The 25,058-nt window shown below is 43.1% G+C and overlaps 3 protein-coding genes across 14 annotated transcripts in view; 2 read left to right on the top strand and 1 right to left on the bottom strand.

The window, feature by feature from the left end:
* PIK3CB (phosphatidylinositol-4,5-bisphosphate 3-kinase catalytic subunit beta) overlaps positions 1 to 4,782 on the top strand; it is a 99,573-nt gene extending 94,791 nt beyond the window's left edge. For all 11 annotated transcript variants that reach the window (XM_048314033.1, XM_048314027.1, XM_048314029.1 and 8 more), the window contains 4 exons: positions 354 to 477; positions 1,542 to 1,687; positions 2,535 to 2,667; positions 3,142 to 4,782. In XM_048314033.1, the coding sequence (XP_048169990.1) occupies positions 354 to 477; positions 1,542 to 1,687; positions 2,535 to 2,667; positions 3,142 to 3,279 (541 nt within the window). In that variant the 3' untranslated portion in view covers positions 3,280 to 4,782. The remainder of the gene's footprint in view (positions 1 to 353; positions 478 to 1,541; positions 1,688 to 2,534; positions 2,668 to 3,141) is intronic.
* Positions 4,783 to 9,149: 4,367 nt separating this feature from the next.
* C10H17orf50 (chromosome 10 C17orf50 homolog) overlaps positions 9,150 to 25,058 on the bottom strand; it is a 43,452-nt gene continuing 27,543 nt past the window's right edge. Inside the window, exons 2-4 of the mRNA XM_048314404.1 lie at positions 16,808 to 16,873; positions 11,895 to 12,039; positions 9,150 to 9,863 (exon numbers count right to left, since the gene is read on the bottom strand). Coding sequence (XP_048170361.1) covers positions 9,617 to 9,863; positions 11,895 to 12,039; positions 16,808 to 16,811 — 396 coding nt within the window. The 5' untranslated portion in view covers positions 16,812 to 16,873 and the 3' untranslated portion in view covers positions 9,150 to 9,616. The remainder of the gene's footprint in view (positions 9,864 to 11,894; positions 12,040 to 16,807; positions 16,874 to 25,058) is intronic.
* Positions 16,989 to 25,058, top strand: part of LOC125330789 (vesicle-associated membrane protein 2-like) — a 52,424-nt gene continuing 44,354 nt past the window's right edge. The window contains exon 1 of one of the 2 annotated variants that reach the window (XM_048314405.1): positions 16,989 to 17,277. In XM_048314405.1, coding sequence (XP_048170362.1) covers positions 17,276 to 17,277 — 2 coding nt within the window. In that variant the 5' untranslated portion in view covers positions 16,989 to 17,275. The remainder of the gene's footprint in view (positions 17,278 to 25,058) is intronic. The other variant, XM_048314406.1, reaches the window with a different exon arrangement.

Here is a 25,058-nt window from a genome sequence, read left to right as displayed (position 1 = left end):
GGAAGATGTGGTTTGTTGCTAATTATTTTTCTAGTGTGTCAAATTCTGACTGAGATTCATGGTGCCCTTGGGCCTAGCATTTGCAGCATTTTGGCTGTGTGCTGTTGAGTAAGTTATATTAAATTTGGCAACACAAACAAACCCAAGAAAACTACATGAGTTTCAAGCCTTGATGTTGCCTTTCATATTGCTTATTCTCCATAGCTACCTTTACAGTATTTGTTTCTCAAATAATTCTGGTTTTACAGCATCCTAATGGGCTTCTGGTTTAAACAAGCAAAAATCCTTTTGAGGCCAAGGCATGACGTGAATTCTAACAGTGTGCACTAATATAATTTTCTTCGTGGTTACAGAGAGGACTTGGATCGAGCCATTGAAGAATTTACTCTGTCTTGTGCTGGCTACTGTGTAGCTACGTATGTACTGGGAATTGGTGACAGACACAGTGACAACATCATGGTCAGGAAAAATGGGCAGGTAAAAATCCCTTCCGTAGGCAGAATGCCTTTGGTATCTCTGGTGTACAAGAGTTCTCTTGAGAACTTGTAATTTCTTTAGTGCCTTGGTGAAATGAAAGCCGCACATGGTCAGAATTGATGTCTGGGGTTCACTGAGAGTTGGGCAGAGCGTCAAGGAAAGGGAATGCAATGCTGGTGGAAGGGCAGAGCAAAGCCTGGTCCATCAGCAATTCTGTACTGAGAGAGGCTGTTCTGTAGAGTTTTTACAGAATATCCAAGAAGCCTTTTAATGGTTCAGATTTATTGAATAAAAGTGGTCTTAGAGTATCTTACAAAAGACCGCCCTTAAAAATTCATGAATTGCATTTTGGAGCAGTGTGGTTTCCCTGAAGTGAGTCTCTACAACTCAGCCCTGCAGAAATGCTCAGTGTGGAACCCAGGACCAGCACCATGCTGTGCACTCAGAACCTGGGTGAGCTCTTAGACATAAATTTCTTAATTGTTACTTTGTACTGTAACTTGTCTGATTTAACTGAAATTATTCTGCCTGGAAAACTAGCAAGGGTTATAAAATTGAGAGTTTTACAGACATTTGCAATATTCTTTTAAGTTTGTACCTCCTGGAAGAAAGCTGGAATGCCCTTATCTCTTCGGTTCTAACAGGGGGAATGGCCATAGGCTCCTTCAGATTAACTCAGCTCTGCTACCTTTGGCTCTGTCCTTGTGTAGGAAGGCCTTGGATATGATGATGTTGAGCCTTGTGGGCTCATCGTTGGGCTCATTTTTGTCTGATACTGCCAACAAGATGTCTCATGGCAGCAGCAGCTTAGACCTGAGAGAATCTTTCACATACTGATTTGCTGCAGTGGTCACTCATAAGAGCATGGATGTTATCATTGACTTTAAATCTTAAAATGTTTTAGAACTAGATACTCCCAAAGGGTTGGAACCACAGGCTGTAGAGAGTTGCATTAGGAGTTAACTGTTCTTGATACCAGCATCCTGTAGAAATATTAGACAAGTGACACATTTTGCTGCAGAAATTAATTTTCTCTTGTTTTGGGTTTTTTTTTTTTTTTTTAGCTCTTTCACATAGATTTTGGTCATATTCTTGGAAACTTTAAGTCCAAGTTTGGAATTAAAAGGGAACGGGTACCTTTCATACTCACCTATGATTTCATTCATGTTATTCAACAAGGAAAAACAGGGAACACTGAAAAATTTGGCCGGTGAGTGTTATTTTGATCTATTGGTAATTGAGATGATAATTTCCAGGATACCAGAACCTATCTGGGGTTGGTTTGCTCATTTGCACTTGTGTGGAAGTGTGCCAACACGCATTTTCAGGACGATCTGCTGCTCTCCCTGAGCTCTAATGTCCACAGATTATTTCAGAACCAGAAGCTGCAGCTCTGCAGTTGCTTTTGATCTCCCACAGCAGGAGGTAGCAGGTTCTGCTGGGCTCAGCTCTGCCTTCAGCAGCTCTAGGCTCCAGGCAGGGCTGCCAGACTCTTGTTCAAGCAAGATGCAGCACTGCCTTTAGGAACAGGCTCCCTTTCTGCCCTTCCTGTCCATCAGGGCACATTCATTGTGCTGCTCCATTCTGGCCTTGCTTGGATGCTTGGGCATAAGGAGCCACATGCTTGTGATCCACCAGCCCTGGCAGTGGGTTCAGTTTTGACCATGGAAGGAATTAGAGACGACAGAGGTTAGAGAAAGGCTGAATTGGTGCAGAAGGACTGCAACAGAGCTTTGGCTGTTCCACTGTAGCCCACCCGATAGGATCATCAGAGCATTTCACTTAAGTTCTCAGGGAGATGGGACACTGCCATGACCTCTGGCACTTTTGTTCTTTCTGAAGAACAGCTTGTGATGTTTTGTACCAAGGGCTTGTTGGGGAGACATGGGATGTATTTGTGAGAATGCACTGGAGGTTCTGCACACATCTCTGTCCTTTCTGTTACCATGTTCCTACAGTCTGTCTTTGATAACAAATTCTGGCAGTGCTAGCACGCATTTCCATCTGTGTAAGCTCTCCCATGTTGTGCTCTTTGCATGTGCCTGGGCTGGACGCAGGTTCCGGCAGTATTGTGAGGAAGCCTACCTGATCCTGCGCAAGCACGGGAACCTATTTATTACCCTCTTTGCACTGATGCTGACTGCAGGGCTGCCAGAGCTAACCTCTGTCAAGGACATCCAGTATCTCAAGGTAAAGTAAGATCTATGGCTCAGCAGGACTCAGCATTTTTCCAGGATGTGAATTTTTGCTTCCAAGATTAATACATTTTAGTTGTTTTCCATTTCTGTCAAGATTTCCACACAGTCCTCAAAGCTTTCTTTTTCAGCTCTATAGTACAAGGTCTGTAGTCAGTCCTAGTGCTCAAAGGATGAGTTCAGGATTTCCGCATCTTAAATGGGGTCATCTCAGGGGTATTTTACATCTTGGCTCATGCACAAGCATAGACCTGTAAAGGTGAAAATTATTTGCTTCATTCTTTTTCAGTTTTATCTTTAGACCCAGAAAGATGTATTATTTAAACCAACTGATGTATTGCTTAATGAATAGTAAGTGAAAAAGTGTCAAAGCAGAACAAAACAGACTGTGGCTTGTGTTGAAAGGTGAAGGAGGCTTTAACTGTGTTTTTTAAAATTCCTAACAGTACTTGTTTTCCTGTTGTCTTAGGACTCCCTTGCCTTAGGGAAGAGTGAGGAAGAAGCACTAAAACAGTTTAAGCAAAAGTTTGATGAAGCTCTGCGGGAAAGTTGGACTACTAAAGTGAACTGGATGGCTCACACTGTTAGAAAAGATTACAGGTCCTAGAAGATTGTGGCATTTGCACTAAGCTGAAGGTTACCTTGATAAGTGTTTGTGAAGGGTTTCTGTCATATGGACCAACAAAACTTCAGGAAGCGTTGGGACAGCACTCTCAGGCACATGGTGGTTCTCTTGGCCCCACACAGGGTCAGGAGATGGACTCTGATCCTGATGGGTCCCTTCCAACTCAGCACATTCTGTGATTCTATGAACTGATTCAAAACAAGAAAGGAAACAACAATGAAAACAAACGGACTGAAATAATTCCTGAGTCTTTTGCACTCTGCTTCTGAATGCTTGATTCCAAGACTGTCTCTACAATTTGTGAACATCCTGGATAATCAGTTCCTGCTGACTTTGCACGCTGAGAGCTACTAGGCATTTTTAAAAATTCTTTGGTACTTTATGGAGGTGTAAATATTTGTTTTTATACGTTAGGGTAATGTGCTCTAACATATCCTCAGGAGGTTTGAAGACCTCTGACAGAATTGTTCTTTGTTTAAAGTTAGGACTTGAAGAGTAAATTTTTTTTTTATATCCTAATCTGGCTAAAAATGAGCGCATTGTGTATATTTTTCATATGACCTCCGCCCTACTGGCACAGATGCATTAATTCTACTGTAAATAGCAACCATGGTATCACTGTACTGCAGGGAGCTGCTTCATGTCTCGTGCTGCTGCCGAAGGAAAGGGTGGGTGTTTGGAGGGTTGGGGAGACCTCTGAGAGTGATGCAGCATCCAGATGTTCAGGGTTGCACCATTTTGTTCCTCTGACTTAACACACAGAAGAAGCCCTTCAGAATGAGGAAGGTTAGGCCAATTCCAAACATGCCTGAGAATCCCTCGTTGGTTACAGTCTCCACTCCGCCTCTGGGGCTTTGCCTTCAGCTCCCAGAGAGGCACAATTTGGTTTGGTTTCAGCAAGAAGCTCTTGCCAGCCTTACACTGAAATTCATATCTCAGATGAGTCCTTCCCTGAAAAATGTACTGACTTATGTAAGGGATGTTTTTATTAAATATACTACACAAAGTGATTTTTAGAGCATACATACCAAAAACCCCAACTGTTTGGAGAAGCAGGTGTTGATAGGAAAAGATCATTCCACAGAACACCAATGCGAAGTCATTGATCTTCTCTCTGTATTTATTAAAAGCCTGCAGTAATGTTGCTTTACCAAGATATATATGTTGAACATGGTTGCTGAAGAAACTGGATTTGTTTTAATTTATTTAGTGAGGTATCAGGCTTTTAGGTGCTTAAATGGAGAGCAAATTTGTTACGTGCAATAGGGAACTGCTGGTTAAAAGATGTTAACGAACTGTTCCTGAACATCAGCAAGAGAGGTTTTGACTACTGCTTGTTCTCCAAGGAACACTGGTAGCTCTTGATTCTTGTGGACATTTGAAAGAGAATTAAACATATATATTTACTTTTTGACTAAACAGTTGTTCTGCATAGAAATGTTGGATTATGTAGGAATTTAATTAAAGTTGGTTTTACTTTGTTGAGAGAGTTTTATTTTTGTTGGTTTCTTTTAGAGATTTAGAACTTACCTGGAGTCTGGGTGGCATTCTGTGGAGGGCATTGATTCTCTTGTCCTCACCCTTTGGGCTTATCTGTCTGAAAAGACTTGTGCTTCTAGAATATTCTAAAAGTAACAAGTGGTATGTGGGTTGGTTTTGGTGGGTTTAGGGTTGGTTTTTCTATATACAATATAGTAGCATTTGAAGTGTGCCATGTCTTTTTTTTTTATTATTATTATTTCTATAGCAGATGGCAGGAAAGTTAAAAAGAAACTATGTTGAAGGTGATAGCTCTGAAAAAAGTAATTTCATCCTCAGGTAATTCACAGCATGTGAATCTGCATAAGGAACTGTTCCTGGACACATTTTATTTTTCTGTGAGACAGAGCACTTGGACATCTCTGGTCTTGTTGAGGGAGACATCAGCTTTCCCAGAGCTTTGAGATGAAGTTGGCAAGTGCACCTTGGCTGCCTGAGGCTGGTGTGTGTGGAATCTGATAGGAGGGAGCATGATGGTATCTTTATTTCCTTAGCTAAATGGCAGCTTGGTTCCATGTTCCACCCCAGGCTTCCTGTGAGACTTGGAACAGGTGGTTCAAGTCTGTGCCTCAGGCTCCCCTCTGCAGAACTGCAGGTGAGAGCTGTGACCTCCAGATGCAGGAACACCTTCCCTGCCTTCAGTACCACCAGGGTTACTGCACAGAGTAAAGAGGTTTTGTGGTGTTTGATGGTTTTTTGCGTGCGACTTTAATGCAGGTTATAAAAGCACTTGAGATGGTGAGAAAATCCCATTGCCTCCCTTCTTGGAGGAATACTTAGAGATTATTAGGAAAAGCTACTTCTGCTCAGTATTTGTGTTGGTTAATAGCCCTTCAATGGCTGTGTTGTGTTTGGTTGTCTTTGTTTACTCTTGGCAATTAATTAACAAGAATGGGGAAAGAAAGAGTGTTAGATGGTCTATTTTCGGTGTTTGGCAGCAAAGACGATGCATTTTCCTCATATGAATTGATCTTGGTCTTCAAATAGCTGAGAAGAGATCCCAGGGATGCTTTCCAGGCTGACCTCTCAGGGCTGAACCTGACTGGAAGCAGCATTTACCACATCACCAAAGCTGATATTGTGATACCTTCATGTTAAGTTTTGAGCACAGTCCTGGTTTGCTGAATTATATTAGTAAATAGATCACCACTTTCCCTGGTTTTCATCGTACTTGCTACAGCCTGTGGCATACAGACTTTGATTCAGAAAACACATAAATAAATAAATAAACTGCTTTGTGAAAAGTAAAAGGAGAGACAGTTTGTCATCCAGGAGAAGACTGGAATTTGGCACATCAGTCCATTGATTATTTCTGTACTTTCCTCCCAATATCCAGCTATAGTAATAAATTGGCAGGTTAATTTGAGCTGATTTGGAACATTATTTTAGACGATTTTCTGAATTCAGAAGTCATCAAATGGTCAGATTATAATAAGAGACTTTAAAGATTGTGTTGAACCTTCAGTTCACATGGTTTCATGTTAATTACCTTTCTTTGTCCACTGGAAAAATGACTTTTCTTTCTCAAGGCCTTCATTGTATCTGGCAGAAGGGAAAGCTGCCTAGGCTGCTTTAAAAACCACAGCTGAAATTGGGTATATGCAGTGTGTAAATGATCTTTATTTGTTCTGGTTTATTATTGATTGCATGATTACTTGATGGGTTTGCTTTCTGTACCTTGAATCATTTGTGACAAATGGTGACAGTTGCTGCTTTTACACTCCTGCTTGTCCTGTCTTGGATTTCCAGGGAAAGTGCTCCCATGGATTTACCCCTCAGCTGTGGAGTTGCTTCCTTTCCCTCTCATGCTTGTATTGGTGGTTTTGGCAGTGGGGTGTTGTTGATTGTCAAGTCACTCACATTCTAGCAAATGCCTTGCACAGAGCGCATTCCTGTATTTAATATAATAGAGTCCAATATTCCTCTTTAATCTCCCAAAGCTATTGGAATCAGATAATTAAATAGTAGAGGCTCTTAATAATTGGTATGTCAGGCTATATCATAGCTTTATTCTGTAGGATGATTTCAAGCCTAAATCTTTTAAATGTGTAATCAGTATTTCTATTATTATTCTTTCACAATATAGTGTGTTAATGTAATTATATGTCTGAGCCAGCTTTAAAATCTAAGACTGAAATCCTCTGCTAACATAATTTTAAAAATGACTTGTCTGGCATGACACTGCCAAGAGCTGAGGGAGTGAGCTGTTCTGGTGGACGAGTGTCAATAGGTGCTGCTGTATGAGAGGACAGTTTCCTGTTGCTGTTGGGCCTCGCTGTTTGCATGGTGCTCTGGGGTTTTTAGAGACAAAAGGGCCTCATTGTGGAGTGGCTGATGAGATAAAAGCCAGGTTAAGCTCAAGGTAGTGGTGCTATCGCCTGACCTCAATGCCACATACATTAACCTGGGTATGGTAGGAACAAATGCCGTACCAAGCAGATCACTGCAGCACATTTTGGTAGCCAGTGCAGGAAAGGTGCAGTAATTTAACAGCTGCTGAGAAAAAAAGTACAAAACTGTTCATGCTACCTACGTGCATAACAAAAATGTTGTAGTTATTCTCCCCAAATACAAATTCATGCCTGATAGAGAAGAGGGGAGGTGTTGGCGCCAGTGCTGAGCAGGGCATTGATTCGCCCTGCCCGTGTTAGCAGCTGTCCCTCAAACAGCACAGCACAACAGCATTCATCGAGGACAAGAGTGAGCTTCTCTTCGATGAGCTGGGTTTGCACACTGCTGGTACTTGGGTGCCTTTCCAGCCTAATAGCCCACATGAGGAGCTTGTTGTGTCCTTTAGCAAGCCACAAAGGAAACCCTACCAAGCAGATGCTGATAGAACTTTCCTTGTTCTGTCCCCTCTGGAACACTTAGATAAAGGCTCAGTCATGTGACCTATTGGAACTGATTTCACTGTATGGGACTGTAGGATTTAAAATAATGCTGTTGTGATGAGCTAGTCCTTCATCCTTTCAGTCTGTCACCTTGCTCTTCCTCAGGTGATTATTTGGAGAAGTGTCCTCTGGATTGCTTGATGAAGAGGAATGGGGTTGAATATGTATTTCTTAAAGAGTCGCTTACTCTTGGGAAAGCTGTGAAGGGTCCCAGTTTAGGAACAGCAGTCCCAGAGAAATGTGAAAGGTTAATTCTGGCTTGCCAGGCACTAATTGGCTTTTTAAAATGAATGGAAGTGGCAATCAAGCACCATGGAAATGTGGTTTTAGAGGGATTAAGGCCCTTGTAGCACAAGGATGTTCGTAAGATCTAATTTTTGGCTTTAGAAGTCTCAATTTGGGCAGGAAGTCTGGGTACTTGCTAGCAGTGTGCAGAACCAGTGAAGTCTGGGCAGAAGGGAGGAACCTGGTAGCAGTTCATTCCAGTTTGTTAATCCTGCCTAAAGCTTCCTCCTACATAAGATTCCTAATGGGTTTTGCCCTGGGAGCTGTCAGCAGCTCAGTCTAGTTTCTGAAATAGTCTCTGTACCTCTTGCATGAGGAGCATGGAGTGTTTGACATTCCACAAAGGGAGCTGAGCACTGCTGTTCAGGATACTCTGGAATGTTGTACATGTGGCTCTGAATTCTTCCTGTTGGAACTCTTTTCCGGGGGGGGGGTGTGGAAAAAAAGCATGAGAATAGATGTCATAGCTCAGTCAAAGTATTCCCTAGGGATAGAAGAAAAAAATCTGGATTCCAGTCACCTTACCAAACATTAATTCGAACAAAAATGGAACAGTTCCAAAAGAGGAGTGGGAAGGACAGAGAGCCCTTTTCCCTAAGGACTTGTTATTTTCGAATTTAGGAAAAGGAGAGATGAAACAAAGGTCCAAATGTCCCAGCCTGTGTTCTTCTGCTTGGCTAAATAAAAGAACCCTTAATATTAATGGCTGTGGGAGACTAAGTCTGTTTAGCCTGTTCCCTACAAAAGAGCAAGGAATTAATCCTGCGTATAGATTTGTGCCTGTTGGCATGGGAGGAGAAGATGCACGCTGCTAGACTTGGGATAATCTGTTCCAAAGGCTACTTCCACCCTTCACCTGTACTTGGGAACTGCACAGTGGTAAAGTGTCTTATATATGCCTGGACCTTAATGCCACCCACCCCTACCATAGAGCCTTGGCCTTATCTGGAGCTGTACTACACTGTTTTAAGAACTGCTTAAAAATACAGGTTTGGGTTTAAGAACACAAAGAAGGCTTAAATACTTTGTGAATTGTGATTTTTGTTGCTCCTTTTAAGGCAAGGTGCAGGATCACAAGTGAGATGTTGAAATCCTGTGAAAGTTTGGAAATTCCAGGAGGGAATTTGGATGTGATCTGCAATCCTTATGGCCAGGACAGCTTTTAGAAGCCCCTCTCCCCCATAAAGTCATATCTCTGAGCTAGTTAATTTAAAAATAAAACGTTTAATATTCCAGACCACAAACAACACTGAAGCAAACAAAGGCATTGCAAGCAGACCCAGTGGCTCTGCATGTAAGAGTCACGCTTGCTTTTGCAGCCAAATGGGATAATCTTTGTTTCCTTGAGAGGAAAAGGAAAGCTCTGGAGAATATTTCTGAAACAATTCTCTGTCCTTAACAGCTGAGAAATGTTTAGGTTACAGATCTTTGTTTGCTAGGTTTATGCTGGTTAAATGAGTGCATCTGCTACATACAGACTGAACTACAGAGCGGCTGAGGCTGCGCAGAGCTTGCGCAGGCCCAGGATCCAGTCACGCTGATGGATCCCAGCTCTGGCCTTTGGGATGTGGTCAGGCACTGGCAGGGCCCCCACACCAAAGCCGTCACCAGAGCAGGGCTGCGACCCCTCCCGTGTCGTAGTGGTCGAGCAGGCTGTGGGCGATGAAGCCGCTCTGCGAGTGGAGGGTGCCGCATTTCCGGCACAGGAGGATCTCGCATTTCGGACACATCTTCCCGGAGTGCGGCTGCCTCAGGGAACACATTTCCTCCCGCGCTGGCTTCAGCCTCTTGGAACCTTTCCTGTGTAAACACCTCCGCTTGTCTTCAGAAAGCTGGCTTCTTCCCTGAGGGCTGGAACAGTCACAAAGAGAGGTGACAAGTTCAGCCCGTGCACTTCCTAGATGGATGAGGGCAGCAGAAGCAATTAGTGTGTGATTTATGAACTCTTCCACAGGCTGTGCCTGTGACACACTAGGAGTGGGTGCCCGTGTGTGATCACCTGAAAAAAACAGGAATGGACAGCAAAAAGGAGAGTCTGGCTCTGGTACTGTGGCGGCAGTGACAAGCCATTAGTTTTAGAACACAAAATTATTAAAGGATTTTCATCATTTAAACAAAACCTGCGAACGGGGTAGGAGCTTTAATATGCAACTCTTCTGTGCGTGATTGTGGCATGAGCCTCACGTGTTTGCATGAAGACAAATTCCATGCAGCTCTGTGTATCTGACCTAGTGCTTCCCTATACCACCATAAAGGTTCTTTTCCCACTTGTGTGCACTAGCAATGCACACTAATGCTGGCCAGTAGATAAGCCCTGTGTTACACTGGCCTTGAACAGAGATGGAAGAGCTGCAAGGAAAGCTCTCCTGATCAAATTAAATACCCTTCTATTTTACCTACCTAATCCCTTACAAGAGCTCACGAATCAGTGCTGAATTGTAGAGATGATCTGATTTGGCTACACCACTGTGAAAGTTCTGCAAGCCCTGCTGGCTTGAATGTATTTAAAAACCACTGCCATGCAGTGTGTCTGTAGAAATACGTCCAGTAAAGTCTGAAGGCTGACTCTCTCCCCATTAATGTGGGAGTACCTTGGGAGGTTACTAGATTACTGTTCAATTTTTTTTTTTCTTTTAGCTCAAACTGAGGAAAATTCATATTTATCACATACAAATAAGGATCAATGTTCAGAAAACATGATTTTACTGCTTCCGTTGTATTTGTTTGCCTCCTGAATGCATTCTTCAGAGAAATTATGAACAACAGAGAACATTCACAGCAGTAATTTACTTCTTGGATGTTTGACTATGTTTCTAGTCCAGTTCCTCAGCAGTACAGCAAGAAAAATCCCCAAACCAAGCCCTTGGTATTAGTTATGCTGCAATTAGATCAAAAATCTGGCTCTCAGGTTCATTTCTTGTTAGTGTATTTTAATCTCCTGTGGAGCCTGTAACCAGCTGCTGTGGATATCAAGCCTAATGCAGTTAGCTGAGTAATTGTGGAGACTTGCGTGCACTTCCTGCTAAGACGGTAATTTCATGATAATTACCAAAGACAGACTCCTTTTAGGAGATCTGTAGGGAAAACAGCTCTTGGATGAGAAAAGACACTTTTTGGAAACCCCTCCTGATTTTAGCATGTTGCATACACTCCATTTACTTCATGTTTAGGAAGAATAATACCAAGGAGAAAGACCCAAGAGGAGAATTTTAAATCCCATAAGAATGATTACAATAACTCAAAACTTATACATTCACAAAGCAGTAAGCTCAAAATCACTTTTGCCTCTGCTTACTTTGGTTAAAAAAAAAAAATAGTTATTATTTGCTTGTCTTTTTGTTTTGTTTCCCTTTTTCTCCTTCTAACTGAAAAGAGTAAGTATAAAGGCACTATTGCAGGAACACAAGCATTAATTATGAATTCTGAGAAATTTAGTATCATTAACTTTGTTGAACAGTGATTTTTGCTGCTGCCCATACATTGACATTTTCCACTGCACCCTGGAGTTACAGCTTTGGTGCAACCAAAACTGCAGCAAAGTTATTGCTGGAAACTGTCCTGGGTTGTCCCCTTGGCAGTGCTGGTGTGTACCTGGAAAAACAGAGATGCTACTCCTGCTAATCTCTTGCTGGAAGCATAGGGAAATGGATATAAAACAAATACACAGACACACAAGACTTAGAGAAGTTAATTTCGTCTCTAGTGCTGCCAGTGACTGACTAGTTTTTAGCTCAAGTTGTTAGAGGCTGTTTCCTTGTTTGTGAAACAGTTAATACAGCAGGGTAACAAGGTGTCTGTGGCTCTTCCAAAGCTGCTCTGGAAATACGCACAAAATTTCTACATTTGAAAATGCATGCAAAATATAATCTTGGATGTACTTACAATTTAGTCTTAGGAGACTCAGAGAAGAGGCTCAGTCGAGAAAATCTCTTCTTAAACAGCCGGTCTCGCTTTTTTCGGCCGTGCTTCCCATCTCCTGTGCTTTCTTCTGTGAGTTCCTTCTTCCCTTTGTGCCAGCTCATTTTATCTGTCATAACAACAGCACCTGCTTAGCTGAAAACAGAAGTCTGAGTAGCTGTTTGAAAGCCTCTGCTTTGCTGTGTTGTACCTGGTGAAGTCTGGATCTGCTACTCTACAAACGTGTGAGGGTCCTGGTCATGCAGGAGTTCAGTGGAGATCAGTGAGCAGCCGCTTTCCATCAGATGAAGCAAATACCTGCTCTGAAAAATCCTGCAGGCACAAAGTGACTCTGGATATTCTTGCTCTTTTCCATGTAATTATGGAAAGTAGGCTTGGACATTAAATATAATGAATATTTCCCTTTGCATACTCTCCTTCATGATTAAGTGGTTCCTTAAACCAAGAGTAGAGGCGGCTTGTTTGATACAAGCAAAGAGCCAGGAGCCAGGGAAACAGCTTTGTGCTGGGAACAGAAGCAGTGAAATAAATGTGAGATGGAACAAACTCTGCTAGGCAAAAACCAGACCCCCAAAAAGATGAAGAACCAACTGCAGATTTTAGTTAAGGCTTGGAAATTGTTTCCTTTTTCTTTTGATAAAGCAGTTGATTAGCCTGCATTTCCGCGTTGCAATGCTTTGTCTCCAAGAATTATCCCCTTGGCCTCTCTGATCAAATTAGTCCCTCTGCTCTACATTTGATATTTGGTAATTGCATTAACTTTTGGTTGCTTGACTTGGAGGGTCATGTTCACCCCCTCCTCTGTTGTCTTGTTCCTGCCCATTACAAATATTTTCCACAAATCTTCTAAAACAAATCACAGGAAGTTTGTAGGCTTAAAAACAAAACTGGCAACCATTTTTAACTCTTCTGCTTTTACTCTTCTCTTCCCTCCTTGTACCTCCTCTCTCCTCAGCCCCTCACAGCCTTTTAAGTAGAGTTCCCTACACCCAGTTCTTACCATAGGGATACACACAGGCAGGAGGGACTGGGCCTCACTACGCAAATGCTTTGCAGGATCACACCTGCAAAGTTTTTCATTGTGTTATAAATGTTTACCAAAATTATACATTAATACCATTAACGAGGAATGTAAATACCTTGAAGGAGCACAGAGTGTCACACCTTGCTACTCAGGCTTGGAAATGAGACACCTAGGGTTTTAACAGAACCCAGCTATGTTGGACCTGTATCTCTCACTGAAATGGCAGAAAAGACAATTTATAAAAGGAATTACAAACAGTTCACTGACCTGTAAAAGTAAACTATCACTAAAGCAGCTAATATGTTATGAAGGAATGAAGAGAAGTTGTGAGTGAAAGAAAATTACACACCCCACAGTTACAGACTTGATGTTTTAATTTGTGGCAAAAGAATCTGCAAATTCAAGACCCATTTTAGGCATGCAGTGGTTCTGAGGTGAAGCTCTGCAGAATAGACCACCTGTGGCTAATAAAATCAGCAGCTGGGCAGGCAGGCATCTGCCTTACTTCTGAGAAGGGAGCTGCAAAGGTAGGTTCTTACCAATTCCACTTGTCTAAAAAGTCAAGAGAAGAAAATGAAGCATTGAAAATAAACATGTAAGACTTGGTGACAAAGGATTGAAGATACTTAGAATAGATCTTTTCTTAATCCTTTTAGACCATAGTTTTTGAAAACTTGTACTTTGGACATGTATAGTATTTAACTTCTCTTTTAAAGATGAATTTGTCTGGCTATGCTGAATTTCCAGTGTCATAAGTTCTGATGATTTAGGGGGGAATTCCTCCTATACTTTGTTTAAATGCATTGCCAGATCAGAAGATTTGAAAACACAGCATTTGAATAATTGATTTATTTAGCTTGCTTTTCTTTTCTGCTTAAATCTTGTGAAACTTAATTACAACTGCTTTCTGTAAACCAATTAACTGTTCTCACCTTTCTTATTTAGCACTGTGTTTTGTTTTGTGAGCCAAAATAACCAATACCAGTGTTATTGTGGCTAGCCCTGAGATTTACTCTATTATATGGGCAGTTTATAAACCTATAGATTACATGATGACTCTTCAAATGGGGATCCTACTTGCAGATCTGTGAGAAAATACATTGCCTTCAGATGAAGATCATGTAACAGCAGTACATAACATTTTCAGGGGCCTCGGTGTTCTGTCTACAGGTTGTCCCTAGTTAATTATAAGCAAGGTCTAGTACCTGCAAGACTCCAGATGCCAGAATTGATTTCCACTGATGATGGTTGTTGATGGCTTTCATTCTTGAACATCCTAAGCAGTGTATTGGTGGCTCTGAAACTGCCTTCATATACAAAATTTTGCTTCAGTACAAAATACAAATTATGGATGGGGTAAAAAACCACCACCACCATTTTACAAAGCAGACTGATTGTTTTCCATACCCAAGATGGGCAGGCTAAAGGTACAGGAAGCTATTTTCCAAAAATGGAGCATTTCTATGGCATTCCTCCAATTGCACCAGCCCTGATTCAGCTGTTACTATTATACCAAACAGAGTAAGAGGTAAAATCTTTGTGCAAACACACAGAGCAAAAGATGCCAGACAGGAAAGGAGAGGTGGAGAGAGGAAAGTACCTGAATAGCAACTGGGGGACAATTTCTCTGTGTCCCTGGGATGCAGATTTTCTGATTCAGTTCTGTGACTTAAATGAAATTAAGCTGTTTGAACTAATTCTGGTTGTATTATTTTTGCCACCACAGGGTGTCTCTGCATCTCTTCCAACACCAAAGGCTCTGGTAGCCTTTAATGATAGTCTGCAAGCTCCAGGGAATGTAGGGCTAAAGGAAAATGTCCCCCAGGTGAGCTGTGGATTTTCTTCAGGATCATGAGCCTTCTTGGATTGGAATGGTGATGCTCTCATTAGCTGGTAGGAAATTATTTTTTTAGCAGCTATATTGCAGTGATGTTTAATTTGGTTTTGAGAACTCTCTGGTACCACACCGGAGGAAGCCATGGCTATATGATGTGGGGCACTGATGTAGCTTCAGCTCATTCTGCACTACGCTCACAAGGTCTGAGGTATTTTCCCTGCAGTGGAGCGCTTCTGCTAATTTCTGATCTCTAATTTTTCTGACTGCCATTTCACCTTTATGCTTGTGTGGGCATTTTCTGTTCCCCTTCACTCAGGATAAAGCTGCCATGGAGTCAGCACAAACACTGTATCATTTGGTCTGGATAGTTTGTATAATAAAACATTTTAATATGCTGGGCTTGGAGTCTTCCAGGCTTGTGGGGGGTTTTTTTGAGTCTTGTGAGCTTTGGTCTAGAGTCAGTACTTGTTCCACCCTCCATGTAGTTGTAGTAATGACTTGAAGTGAGACCACAGAAAGGGCAGAAAGATCTAGCAGAAGGTCTCTCTCTCCTAGAAGCTCCTGGCCTCACAAGCCAGGCATGACTTCTCACTTTCTCAGTATTCAGATGAGGCTTGAGTTTGAAGATTAAGGTGATAATGGTAGCAGGTGATACCTGTGTTTGGTGCAAGCCTGTGTGTGGGTGCTGATGTGGCTGTGTGCTGTAAGGGTATCATATAAATGTATCTTTGTCTAGGACATCTGAAAAGTAAACTCCCCTCAGGACGGAAGAGCTATGGAGGAATTCCAGATTAGAAGTGCTGAGCTAAGTAATCTGTGGATGGATAAAGCTTAAAGGTAGTTGGGAATCTCCTAATTGTCATGAGGGCATACCAATTGTTTGAAACTCCATCTTTTCATAGAAAAAATACAGTTTGAAGTGTTTTCTGCTTCCATCAGGAAAAGTTTCTCAGAGCAAGGGTCTTATGAGTGTGATATGTGAGCAAAAAAACTCAGGCTTAAAGTGCTGCCCGAAGTGACATTTATTCATTCATGCAGGTAATTAGCTTCAGCAGAAGAGACAGAATCACCCTCCAGTGGCAGGAGGTATGAGGAGTCTTTAATGCAGTGAGCAAGCTCTCAGGCAGCAGAGGGAGAAGGGAGAGAGGTTCTTGTGACTAAGTCACTCTGAGGAGTTCCATAGTTCCCCAAGGAGCTGGATCCCTTCAGAGCTGACAGGCCCTGGCTTACATCTGAATCAGGCTGTGATAACACCTGAGCCTGTATTTGGGCAGTAACTGAGTGTCCTAATGTCTGGGCTCTGGGTGTTGTCACATTCCCTGGCTACATTCTCCATGAAAATACTCAACTGGCTGATAACAAGTTTAGAAATTAGGATTGATGCATTGCTCTCCCCCAGTAACTGTGGTGCCTGTTGCTTTGAGGAACAATTCACCTTTTCTTAGATTTCCACGTCAGAAAACACAGATTTGGTCTGTTGACACTGTTGCACTTTATTTCCAACAGGCACCCCAAGATTTGAGGTCTAGATACTCAGAAAAGCTACTTGCCTCACCCAAATACTTGGTTTGAATGGCTAGTGCTAGCTGCCACTGACATCCATGGAAAATTAGTGAAGGCAGCGACAGGTGAAGTATCTTCTTACAAGTGAAAAAGGTATCATTTGGGACAGCAATGTTAAATGCCACTTCTTGGAAAACCATGCAGACTTTCTTATTCCTTCACCTCTGTTTAGCGTATGTGAAGGCCTTGGTTTGAATGCAAGGGAACATGTGTTGCTTCAGAATAAGTTTTGTTCTGTACTGGGGGATGGGGCATGAAAGAGAAGTGCTAATGTTCATGAAGGGTGAGGTTGGATACCTGGATTTAGGTTGAGTGTGAGGTGATATCTAAGCCAGAAGCAAGAGCTGTACTTCATCTGAGAGACACAACCTTTCCAGAATCAGTGGTTGATCTAGTAGCTTATCTGTCTCTGGATTTGCCCTGTGCTATAGGTTTTCATTCACAAGCACTCACCCATGACAGCAGGGGTTGAACAGCAGCACCTTTCGCCATTCTCTCCCTTCTAAAATTTTTTTCTTTCTAGAGAGGAGAGGGAGAAAGAAGGTGGTTAGAGAAACAGACAATGGTTTTCACCTAAATCCCCTCCCAGCCTGCTAGCCGCAATGAGCCCGCTCCGGTGACCACACCCAGGCTTTCCCTGCTCGGTGCGGGGCGGGATGCGGGCAGGACCCGGAGGTTGCCTTCCCGTCTGTCACTCCAGGACTCGCTCCCGCCTGGCATGAGGGTGTGGAGGGGGTACCTCCGTGCCTCTCCTCTGCTTCCTACTCTGATGTGAGGCGCAGGCATGCTCAGTAGCCGGTGCCTACCCCTCCTCTCCCAACAACAGTGCCTACAACAGTAGGAGACTGGTGGCAGCAGGCGCGGAGCCGAAAGCCATCTTTGCTGGAGAGGGAGGCAGCGCACCCCGCTCGGCCCCTCGCCATGTGAGTACCGGCCCGGGAGTGCTGCGGGCTCGCAGGGGACCGCGGGCACCCTGTTGCTCCCGCAGCCCAGGGGTTTAACTTGTGCCGCCCGGGGGTGCGGGGATGGACGCGGGGCGGCTCCGAGGGGCGGCTCGCAGGGCGTGGGGCTCGGCAGGTGCCGCGCTCGGAGCCTGCGGCAGCACCGCCCGGTCTGACCGGGCTGCTGCTGCCGGGCACCTGAGCGCCCAGATGGGCTTGCTCTGCTGGTTATCCAGCTGCCAGGCAGCAGCCCAGGGGGTTATTGACACGTATCTAGTCGGATTAATACTGAAAAGGGAAGGCTGGGCCAAGATCTTCAACAGGTTCGAGTCAGGATTGTTCAATAGCATGAGTCACTCAGCGCTGCTGCTCCACAGCAAATGGGTCCTGCTTGTTTTCACTGTTTGATGAAATGTTCTCTCTCAGATGATTGCCGTCTGATCAGTCCAGCCTCACCTTCTCCAGTACCAATGGCTTCCTGTCAGCAGTGCTTGATAGTAATCTGTTCCTTCCTGTTCCTATCTCTCCTAAAACCTATCCAAGTTTTTGCATGTAGCATTAAGGGAAGCATTAACGTTCTCTGCTAGGCAATGATGAAACCCCCAAAGCCCATTCTGAAACCAGAAGTGTGCTGAGGTAAATAGGAATTGATCAGACCCCTTTTCATTCACAGAAGGATTCAGGCAGCTAAATGCATCATTTTACTATTGCCTCAATTCATTGCTCATTCCCCGTGACCCTTAAGGGAGAGCCTAAGAAGATGTTGAAAACAGTCATCGGTGCTGGTACTGGGTGATCTTGTAAGAACTGGAGCTTGGTTGATTCAGAGAACATGAGGAGTGCAAACTGTCCTGGAAATCTGTGATTAAATTACTTTTAAAATATTTCCAATAACTAACTGTTCTTGAGGAAGCATTTTCAAAATAGAGTCTACAATCACATATTCTGAAATGTTAGCTTTTGTCTTCAGTGCTATTTCTTATATAATATCTCAGACAAGAAGCTTTTGTTCATGTCGTCAAAAATATTTCCAAAGCAAGGAACTCTTTGGAAGTCAAAAAAACAACTTTCTAAAAGAAGATTCCTTATGCAAACACTGAAGTCTATCACTTAAAGTCAGTGCATTGAAGGCTCCTGTTGCCTAGCTGTGTTTATATTGAAACAGATGATTACATCAAATATTTTTATTTGTTTGTGAGCTGTTCTTCAATGATTAATATGAGCTTGCTGCTGCAGTTTTATACAATCTGAGCTGTTCTGACACTAAGCAGTAATCAGATAATGTTTAACATAACCTGTGTGTGTTTCAGTCTTGGCGTATATAGGTTTTCATTTGTAAATGAAGTAGAAAGGGTGATATTAATATAACTTGGTTATACTTCTTCTGTAGAGGCTTTACATCAGACTTCTGACAAAAATTAGAGGAAAAAGGGAAAGCAGGTTTTGTCTAATTTGGCCAAATAGACTTTCAGTTTGATAATCGAAAGAAAACCAAAACAAATAAGCAGCTTGTCATTGGCAGTGTCAGTTGGCTTCTGTTTCATTGCCAGGTATTGTAATGGAACCTTTTCTTTGAAAGTCTCCATGAATGTCATGTCCCAGTAACTTCTGAGTTACTGATGAACAACAGAGGTAAGTGTTTATTAGCTACTGACTTGCAGCAGTTGACTGGCTATCAGAGCCATTTGCTAATGAGCACCAAACACTCTCTGGAGGTCGCTTCTCCTGCTGTTACACCTGCAGGAGTATCAGGCTCCTCCCGTGCCTGTCCAGACCCGCAATGACACGCACACAGTGCTGTGTCTTCCCTGGTGTGAACTGCTGTGATAAAAATCTGCACTGGGCCAGATGCCAGCTCCACCTACCCCAGTGTGCTGTCCCCAACAGCAGCTTGCAGGGTTTGCTCAGGGAAGAGTACAGTGGGTATGCCGAGGTATTCCCAGAATACTTTTCCAGTTTCCAACTTAGGAAGACACCTGGGGAGAGTTCTTTGTATTTCATGGCTCCCAGGGGGTTTTGTTCTTTCAGTAAGGTGTCCAGTAGCTCAGTTTTTAGTGTCCTGGGGTGAGGAGCCCTGCAGCTGGACAATACAGCACGTGGAAGCAGCTTCCTGTTGGTTTTGAGCTGACAGGTAGCAGGTTCCACCTGATCTTACTCTTGTATTGGAAACCAGAGAACAGTGTTCTTATTCACCGTGTTTTCTGTGATCCATGTTTGTGTATCTCCCCAGCAGACCTGCATGATTCACATCAGGTGGGAATCTGTCCCTGTGGCCTCTATCACAGTGAGCACAATCTAGGGCAGGTGAGATACATTCAGGTAACAGGCAACTTTCACCTTTATGCAGGCAGAGGAGAGGAAGCTGTAACATCAAAAGGTTGGATGAAAGGAGAAGGATATAAAAGGGATTTAAAGCAAGAACAGAGAAAGGTTAGACCTTGCCAGTGCAGCTAGGAAAATTGTTCTGGGTGTGAGGGAGAGCACACAAACTCATTTGGAGGAGATGTGAGAAGCAGTGAAGGACAAAATGGTGCTCAAAGTTGAGGCACTTATAGGCTTTGTTCCTTGCTGGAAAACAGGCCAACAGCAGCAGGTGAAGTTATGGATTTGTTTAGTTTACAATGGTCACAACTCAATAGGTAATTATATACAATAGCAGCTCAAGGCATCACGTCATCTGTTGTTTACAGACAGGTCGGTGACCAGACAGCAGGGTGCCTTTGATTACATTAATCCAATACAAATGTGCTCTATTGCAGGGGACAACTTTTGTGAGACAAGCACCAAAGCAAAGCACCTGGCTCTCCCTGGGGCAAAATTGGAATCTCATTCCTCGGGTAGCAGTTAGAGCTTCCTAAAAAAAATATCCTTCTGCCTGTTTTAGAGCAGCAAGGAGTCCATCCTGGAGGGGGCAGGTGGGATTAAAATGGTTCCAGCAGTAGTAATGAGTCTGTTCTGGTTGAATGTCTATTCAGTTTCTCTGAGGAGAATGTCGTGACTATTGTCTCCTGTTGTTTGTAGAGCAGTACTTAGCCCTGCTTTTGTGGGCATAATTTTATAATACTTGTCAAAATCTCCCTGCCCTTCTCTTGTACTGATCAGCAGAGACAAACGATTCAGTATAATCCTCTTCACAGTCCTTATCCACTGCTTTCAGGGAGTTTAGTGGCTTACAAAAGTGCATACAGCTAGTGCATGTCCTAGGAAAGTACAACAAGCATGAAATGGAGGGATACACTTTCTAAGTGGTGCAGCTGTTCCATGCTGTAAGTGTCTGTGTTCCCTTAGAAGTATGTTCCACAAGAGCATTGTGCAGGGAGATGTGAGTCTACTGGAGCTCTCAGGATTTTATACCTGGTGGCCTGCTGCCTCAGACCCAGACAAGCCAAGGCCAGGATTGACATTTGCTGACATTCTTCCTCCTCCCTGCAGTCAGCCAGAGGGACTGATGGTCTGAGACTCTTGTAGTACTTGTTTCCCGCAACCAGGGCTGTGCAGGAGTGGGTCACTCTTCTCATTTAAGGGATGTAATGGAGCTTGTAGTGAAAATAACCAGGCTGTTCTCAGAGGAGCAGGGCTGTGTACATGAGAAGAGGATGCTGAGAAGTAGAAAACACCCCATTTTCAGCATAGTTCTATGCTGACTCGTTTGCTGGTTCTAAGGCTCACAGCTCTTAGTAAGGGCGTTAGGACTAAGAGCTGCTGTTTCATCTGCTGCCTGGAGACATCACCAGAGGGATATACGTGTTTCATTCATTGTTTGCTTCCCTCGACTTGCTCTCTTGTGGCATTCTGCACAGATCAGCTTCATGTAATGTGGTATAAATAAATGCTTCCAGCTCACATGAAGTGTTATTCCTCATACACTCAACTTGCCATTTGAAGAAAGGGTGGCCCAAGTAGGTAATGAATCTTTTGGATATTTGGGTGATGAGTATTTGAAAGTGTAGAGATCAAACTGCATGGTGTCTTGAGGGCCTCAGCTAAGAAAGCAATCTCAGAAAGGGAGCTACTGGGAATGATATATGACAAGTACAGACAAAGATTATGTGTCCTAATAAACATTCTTCCAAAAAGGCTAATATGAAGTAGATGAAACCCAAATACATTTAGTTTGGTGGTCCCTTTCCCTGTCTCTTAGCTCTCATTCATTCTGCTGTGCATCAGCCATAACTTGTTCCAGTTGACTTCCAGGCATTTTGCACAGGTAGCTCCAGCTGTGGAGTGACTCACAGGACACTGAGGGTGGCTGCAGTCGAAGATGAATTGGTCTGGCAAAGGAACATTTCTCCTTTTTTAGGAGCTATTTACATAATTAATGTCTTCCTGAAGAATCAGTGATTAGGCTGTGGAGCACCAGGCAAAGCCATGTTTGTGTGCACGTGTGTACAGAATGTTCCTGGGTGGGGGGATGAACAGGCAGGGCTGAGGAGAGGAGAGCAATGTATTCACTGTTCTCTCCTTGCACGGCTCCTCTGCCACCATTTGTAGGATGCAGAACACATGGAAGCTGCTCCCTGACAGCTTTAGCCAAATGTTTACAGTTCCGGAAGGAGCAGCACAGACACGAATAAGTTCAGATTGACCAAACTGTTTGTTTTAAGCAATTACAACTCAGAGACAGAATATTCTCTCTCCTACATCATTCAGCACTCTCTGCTGTCATTATTCATAGCGATTACCTGCAATTAACTGGCCTGGGTTTCTTTAATGGTGCAATGCCTTTTTTTTCCTGGTGTCTGTGGTTGAGCACTCTAAACCCTTTTCCATTATTCAGTGAAGAACCATCAAATGATTGCAAGGTAGGGTTTTTTTAACTGCTCAGCTACAACAACCTTATGTTTTTTCAGTGTAAATTAGTAAGTAACTCATTGAAAAAGAACTGCCTGTACCTTTGCAAGTGTTTTGTTGGTTCTGTACTGGGTGATATAATTAGAATGGAAGTTCCTGACCAAATGATCTGAATTACGTGATCCAGTTCCTTGACCTTTTTGGATGAAAAATTTAATAAGAAAAATAAAAGTATTTATATTTCGGAATAAATGAGAGAAAAATTGAATTTTTCAGGTGTTTTAACTTATACCTGGACTCAGTATCACAGCATCAAAAGAGAACTCTTCTGGAAAATAGAGATTCTCCTATTATTACCTTTTAGAAGAAAAACCCCATAATGTTTCAGGATTTGTGCTTTGTTCAGTTATTTGTTGGGGTTTTTTTAAAGTACATTCTCATCTATTGCAGTGCACTTTCAGTGTAAACCAGTAAATGTATTGGAATGGTTTCCAGTGTGTGGTCACTGCCTGTTTGGAAGCACCAGAGAGCTGAAAGTTTGTGTTTGTGAGGAGACTATGCTGTGAACTTCACTGGAGGTTTCATTATTTTGAAACCTGTCGATACCACACAATTGCAACAGCCTTTGCAAGTAGCTGGAGACAGAAACAGAACTGCTGGGTGGTAGGAACACCCCAGAGACTGTGATGGGTCCTGTCTCATCAAATGATCTCCATGTGCTGGAGTCTGACAAGGCAAGCAAGTGTCCATAGAGTTTCCAAAACTCCTTATGTGATCTGGAAAAGAGTTGAAGAGAAGAAATACACAGTGATAAGTGTTGTATTGAACTCTTCTTAGTGCTTGATCTGGATAGGTGCTGATTTTCTTTTAAAATGCTTACACAAGGTCCAGATGGGAATTTATATATTGAAGTTTTAAATTTTTAATTGGTCATTGAAATTTGAAAAGTGAGCAGTATTAAAAGTGAAGTCATTGTAGCAAAAAGGTTTTTCTTACTTCCTATTCTGGACAATGTGTTGTTACAAAATTATCAAAAGATATCTTTGCATTCTAGGAAATGAAGTTGTAAAATTTGGGTTGAAATAACTTCTTGAAGGACTGCAGTGCCTGTCTTCAGGAGAGATGTTTTGAAAATTGTTGTGGGAGATAATAAAAGATCTGACTGGATGGTGTCCTGAGCAAGCCCATCTAATGGGCTCTGCTTTGAACAGATGGTTGCACTAGATGATCTCCAGAGGTTGCTTCCAACCTCAGTGCTTCTCTGATTCTGTTTGAAAAGGTCAGTCAAAATTGAATATGTTCGAGTTAATTAAACTAACATTTGGCTGTTTCCCAAACATTCAAGATCTTGATGTTTCATCCAGATAACTTGGTAGCACTTTGATTTTCAACCCATTGGCAGTGGATGCCACAGAAATACCTCTAAAAGAATGGGAAAACATATGGTATTCAGGAAGGGAATGTAGGAGCTTGAAAAAATGCAGATCACTGGAATGCATTATTAAATTTGGCTTGAATGCAAAAGTTTGTGTTCCTCCCACAGAGAACAAAACCCAGGTTCTCTGCAAGTGAGCTTTCTCATCTTTCATCTTCAGTGCAATCTTCTCTAGCTTGGTGTCAGCTCCCAGCTCTCTACACCATGTCTCACACGACCTTGATAGTCTGGAAAAAGCCATTGTGCTGTTCCCCTGTAAATGCTGCCTCAGTAGTGCAGAGTGATCAATTTAATAAAACCGTATGTGCTTATATCCAGTTAGAGCATTCAGATCTGTAACAGAGGAGATGGAAATCTCACTGCCACATGCAGCACACAGCAGGAGTCGCCCTTAGCAGACAAGGAGTGGTGTGCTGGCCGAGGCAGGAGTTGTGACCCACTGCTACAGAGCTGTGGCTTTAGCAGCTGGGTTTGTAACTTCTGGAAATGGTGAGTTTAATCCCTGGCTTGTCTACCAGCTGGTGGCTGTTGGAGTGGCACGAAGGGCTGTGTGTGTCAGCACATGGCTGAGGAGGTGGATCCCTGTCTGTGGAGCTGTGCAGGAGCTCTGTGGGCACACTCTGCAGAGCAGGCTCTTTATACCCGTGCTGGCCACCTCTTGTTTCTGGGTGTCAGAAGCAGGGTGGATCCCTAGCCCAGCACCTTCCCTGCCTCTCCAGATCTCCTTCCTCATACTAGATTTCATGTACCTCTGGAGGAGAGGTGAGGAGTGAGTTTTCCCAGTGAGCCATGCAAACTGCATTTCTTGCTGGAATCGATCTCTGAACCTTCACAGTGAGTGATCCACCCAAAGTACTCAGCTTTGCTGAAGTATGGAGCCTGTGTAAGAGCAGGTGTGCATCCATGAGGGAAAGGTCTTGGGAACTGGCTCCCTAGGCTTCTCAGCATCTCCCCAGCACACACAGAAAGTCAGGGGTGCTGGCTCTAGGAGGTGGGGGTGTTGTACTCGTTGCCTTTTTAGAACTGAGGTCCCAGATCATGCAATGTCAGCATTTTAGAAATATAAGGATCCTGCTAAAGCTTTTCTAGAAACTATGAAAATCCTTAATTATCCCGAAACCCACTTGTTATCTGCTTCAGGAGGTTAATGGTTAGAAATTGCATTTGTTCATTTGAATTCACATACAAAAATAGCTCATCTTTATCATGCTAGTGACTGGCCCTGTGCAGGGCCTTAATTACAGTGTGCTGCAGTAAGGCAAAGGGCACTGCTGCTTGAAAGGATAAACCTGGTCTGCTGGCACCCACCACCTAATGCATGGGCTAGTGTTTTGTACTTTATTTTGGAGTTTAGAGGGGAATTCTAAGCCTATACATTCCTTACTGCTGTCAGTGATCCTGAACAACATTAAAAAGAAGAGACAAAACTCTCTCACCCCCTCTCTCCCCCTCACTCTTTTAGGCTGACTTGTGGGAAGGCTTTCTGAACTGCAGCTAGGTTTCCTGATAGCTGTGACAGAGAATGGTTCCCCCTTCT

This window comes from Corvus hawaiiensis, chromosome 10 (assembly GCF_020740725.1).
Source record: "Corvus hawaiiensis isolate bCorHaw1 chromosome 10, bCorHaw1.pri.cur, whole genome shotgun sequence".
Lineage (NCBI taxonomy): Eukaryota > Metazoa > Chordata > Aves > Passeriformes > Corvidae > Corvus > Corvus hawaiiensis.
The sequence above is the reverse complement of the archived record's forward strand: the minus strand, read 5'-3'. Positions and strand labels throughout refer to the sequence as shown.